The 5,089-nt window shown below is 43.1% G+C and overlaps 1 protein-coding gene across 1 annotated transcript in view; it reads right to left on the reverse strand.

Annotated features, from left to right (window-relative positions):
* The window catches only part of tns1b (tensin 1b), a 66,691-nt gene that overhangs the window by 42,580 nt on the left and 19,022 nt on the right, over positions 1–5,089 (reverse strand). Inside the window, 1 exon segment of the mRNA XM_025063734.1 lies at positions 2,863–2,977. Within this exon segment, the coding sequence (XP_024919502.1) occupies positions 2,863–2,977 (115 nt within the window).

Genomic DNA, 5,089 nt, shown 5'->3' on the forward strand with positions numbered 1-5,089 from the left:
GGGGAGGGGGAAGGGAGGGGAGGGGTTCTCCCCCCCACTCTCCACTCTGAGTGTCCCCTCCCTCCTCCCTGTTCTCTGCACAGCATGTACACACAGCGTTCTACACGTGAGCACAGACACGTGTGAGTGAAGTGTACACACACACACACACACACACACACACACTAACACATGTAAAGTGTGTACATTTACTTTTTACACACTTTTCATATTTTTTTTCAAATCAAATGAAGACGATTCTTCTTGAACTGCTGTTTCTAACATGCAGGTCGTGGACCACAGGACAGGCCGATGGCGGCCGGTCCGTTCTCCAGACACAACCAGGTTCCTGGACCTGTTAACCATCTCTGAGGTGAAAACTACGGCTGTAGTTTCAGCTCCGTCCGGTGGTGTAGCGGAGAAGACGACAGGCGACTGAAACTGAAACAGTCGTCCGTTTCCGACTGTACTTTTCCTGTAAGTCGTTGTTGTTGTTGTTAACGCCGTACGATCAACACTCTCCGTCGTTTGACTCACACAGGAGCGTCAACAATCAGCCCACACACTCCGTCAAACAAACCCGTCCCTGGCAGACGGTGTGAGGGTTCATGTGGGGGCCCCGCCCCGCCCTGATCCAGCTGCTCAGTCTTTCCTAACGTGGGACATCCCAAAAACAGCAGAAAAACAAACTTCCACGGAATCACTGCGGTCTGCTCCGCTCTGACACAACACGATTTCTGTTTGTTTACCTGTCGGAGAGCGTTAGTCACCTCCCCCTCCTCCCCCCTTCCCCCCCTCCCCCTCCTCACCCCACTGTAACCAGGAGCAACCGCGTGTGGATACCAGCAGGATCGGGACCAAATGTGGATGTGACCGGTTTCACAATTCCAGGGTTTAATTTTGAGCTGAACATTTCAGGAATGTGTTTGTCAGTCAGCAGCAGAAGGATTCAACTACCAGTTCTTACTGCCACCCAGTGGCTGGAAATGCCACTGCATCACTTCCCCCCCTCCCCCCAGGCTATCAGCAGCTGGACTGGAGGTGAGAAATTCTGCTGTAACAGATAATCCAGCTGATGAACTTTGACCTGTGGTGGAGCCAAGGCGCAAAGGTCAAGGCACAGAGGTCAAGTCTGTCAGTCAGAGCAGCGTTGTATTCACCTGTTGTGTCTGAAAAGGTTTGAATGACAGCATGTGTTCTACTTTATTTATTTATGAATTTGTTTGTTTATTATTATTTATTTATTAATTTATGTGTTAAATTAATTATTTTTTCATTCATTTATTTGTGTATTTATTATTTATTTTCATTTGTTATGTTTTCCTGAATGCCTACCTATTTTTACAAAGAGTAGAACACCACTTTTTTATTTTTTTATTTTTATTATTTCTACTGTTCTGCAGGGTCAACTGTTCAGCTGCAACAGATTAGTTTCTCCAATAGATGGAGCCCTCACGACATCACGGACCGCCCTGTTCGTACTGTAAGAACCACGTGAAAACGACATAAACTGAATTAATATTTTATTATTAGAGCTGATTCCTTCTCATATATTTAGTGTTTAATTATTACTGCAGTAATTGTATTTTATTATATAATTAAAATATTATAATAAAATAATTGATTATGTATTAGATCAAATACCATTCACAAATATATACAGATGTGTATTTTATAATAATAATAATAATTCCAGGTATTATTATTATTATTATTTCAGGGGGGTGGGGGGGTAAACTCTGTCACTTCCTGTTCGGGCCTTTCCTGTTGAAACTCCATTCCACAGCAGGCGACTGCAGAGCTGCTGCTCCGACCTGAGTCAACACACTGTTGTCAAAGGCACTAACAGCCCGTATCCTGGCAACCACCGGACAGGAAGGAAGTCCGAGAGCTCCTGTCAACAGCAGCACACGTGACTGCGGACTGTTAGTAAACAAGAGCTGCAGAAGGGAAGTGATGTCACACACGGGAGCAGCTGGATCTCATCAGGCTCCAGTCAGACCATGACTAAGAATTATTATTTAAGATTTTTAAGATGAGTGTATTTCCTACTCTTTTTTTAAAAATGTAGACTTAAAACAAAAATAATAACTTTTTTTTCTTGTAACAAAGTGTTATTTCTTCAAAAACCTCAACTTAAACATGAATGTTTTTCGCATTGAATATATAATAAAATGTGTATTTGCAGAGTTTCCCGTGCTAACGTGATAATAGCCTGTTAGCCGTCCCAGCTCTGTTTGGACTACGAGTTCTGACATGTTGGTCTGACGTGAGTTAATCTAAAGAGCAGGCGCTGGTGTGATGATAATGACAGTCTGGAGGTGGAACCAACGGAACGATCTAATAATTAATGTCATCCACGGAACACTGACGAAGGGACGAGGTGTTGAAACGACATCTGGATTCTGCCGCTAGATCACACGCTAACGTGTTAGCTGGTGTCAAAAGACAAAAATGCACGCACTGTTGCATCATTCAGACATGAATGGACAGAGAGACGGATCTGAGCGAAAACTCTACCACTTCAATAAATACACCACCGACCTTTGACCTTCCTGTAGCTCCCCAGCCCTCCTCTGTCACTGTGACTGAGTGGACCCTGACAGAGCGGTGACCCCGGGTGACCCCGGGTAACCAACACAACCACACCACTGATGGATGTTGAAACTTTGTAACAGACTCTGCCTTTGTGGTCACGGCGTGTCAAAGCTGTGGTTCCCACCCCCCCACACATGACCCTGAGCTGTTGCTGTAGTAGTGTGAAGTGATTGAACAACTTGGGTAGCAGCATATAAAAGTCAACTAGCGCACGTAGCATACGTAGCAAACATGGCCGCTCTGGGCAAAACAGCAGCACGGAGATAGGATGAAGGGGAGACTGACCTCGACAGACCAGTCCATCCTGGACGATGGTCTGCTTACAGAAACTGCAGTGTTTGGTCTTCTTGAAAGTCTTGACTCTGAACGTGTGGGAATGAAGGGCCTCCAACTCCTCTGGCTGCTGCGGAGAAAAGAAAACAAGGGAAAGACGGGAACGTCACAGGAATGTTTGTTTATAAAGGGTTTCAAGGTAAAAAAAAAAAAAAAATAATATATACATATATACACATATACATATTTAACTATTTATTAATATATGTATAAATATATTTTTATATATTTTATACATATATAGCGTATATGTACATATATACACATATAGACGTAAAATATTTACGTATATACTGTATGTAAATGTACATAAATACATGCACAAATATATATGCGTATATGTAGATACATATATTTCTTTTTTTATTTACATTTTTATATATATGTAGTTTGAAATTTCACTAATCACCATAAAAAAGAATAAATGATAAAAATATATATGATGAACTGAGTTTAGGTGCAACACATACAGAGTGAAATATACAGAGATTTGACTGTTTATCTGGCATCAAATTTCCGAATTCTTTGCTCAGATATAAGCAGCTTTAAAGGCACCCAACGTGTGATTAAAGAAATATATTAGATGTGTTTTCCAGACGGGGGGACCGGGGGGGGGGACGGGGGGTCCATCTAAACCAGGGCCCTGCCATCAGGCTTCCATTACGTCCTGGTCCGGGCTCAGATGGCCATGTGGTTGCCATTGAGTGGACGGAGGATTTTTCATATTCGTGGTCTTACCAGGCAGAGTTAAGGAAATCTAGTTAACCCCCGGATCAAAGCCACAGAAATCCTCCAATGAGCTGCTTCGCTCTCTCATCAGTCTGGAAAGGCGGCGAGTGAGGAAGTAGCTCAGGGCGTGTAGTCGACCCCGGGGTGACGATGACGATGATGACGATGACGATGATGATGAAGAACACACCACAGCATCAACACAGCTGGACTGCTTTCGTCCACCATAATACTAGTACTTCAAAGATACTGTATACAGAACAGGTGTACTTGGTACTGCAGGTACTACAGCCGCCCGGCTGGTGTCAGTCTACGTCTGACAGTCTGTCGTCTGACTGACACGGCTGTGTTTTTCCTCATTACCTCTGGCATTTTTGCAACGTCACTTTTAATTTCACAGGAATTTGCGGTGCCTTCAGGGGAGGTCGGAACTCTGACATTTTACCGGTGGCCGCTCTCATGACTGTAACCCCTTTCTAAAAGAGCCCAGTTAAAGAGCATCAAATCCCCGCTCACTAAACCCACACAAGCCCAGTCTTCATTAGCATAGCTAACAAACTCTGTGAAAGAGCAACAGTGGAGGCACAGAACAATAGAGGTCTATTAAAGGGGAAGATGAGGGGCTGAAAGTAGGAGGGGGCAGCTATTGTTCTGGTCTTATTTAGCCTTTGGTGTCAACCTGCAACTGTTGTCACTTCTAACTTTAGCCTGACTGCTGAAGAGGGCAGCGCCAAGGAGGAGAAGATGAAGATGAAGATGAAGATCAACTTTATGAAATTCCAGAAAACACTACGATATTTCAAAATACAGTAAGCGTAGTTCTTGATTCTGATTGGGCAGAACCCGACAGACAGTGTAACGTAAACCGCAAAAACGTAAAAAAAAATCATCACTTTTAATGGAGCTCAACAGTTGACCTTTGCTGACCTTTGCTGACCTTACTCTCTGTGACATGATATTTCTCCAGGTCTAACGCTACGTTTGTAATCATAAGTGCGTGTGTGTGTGTGTGTGTGACTTCCAGTCTCTGCTCTCCAACACACACTCCAGTGGAATCATGGAAAACTGTTGTTTTCAGCAGTGATTCCTGAACTGTTCCAAACATGTGACTCATCCAGAGTGATGTCACCGCTGTTTACACACTGAGACGCACTGACAATAACCTCAGATGAACACACACACACACACACACACACACACCTAAACAAACAAAAATAAAAAAGTTTCAGAGATAGAGATTTCTTCATGTGCTTTTGTAGCACGACTTCTTTTTCCACGACCGATGAGGAGCAGATTTAAAAATAAGTAACAAAAAAAGATTTCAGGTCTGTTCACGATTACTTACTTCACCAAACTAACCCTGACCAACGAGAGTGTGTGTGAATTCTCTGTGGGAAACAATTCACGACTTAATGAAGTAAAAAACCAAAAGAATAAAAGATTTTTTTTT

The sequence above is a fragment of the Cynoglossus semilaevis genome, chromosome 16 (genome assembly GCF_000523025.1).
Source record: "Cynoglossus semilaevis isolate Cse_v1.0 chromosome 16, Cse_v1.0, whole genome shotgun sequence".
In the NCBI taxonomy this organism is placed as follows: Eukaryota; Metazoa; Chordata; class Actinopteri; order Pleuronectiformes; family Cynoglossidae; genus Cynoglossus; species Cynoglossus semilaevis.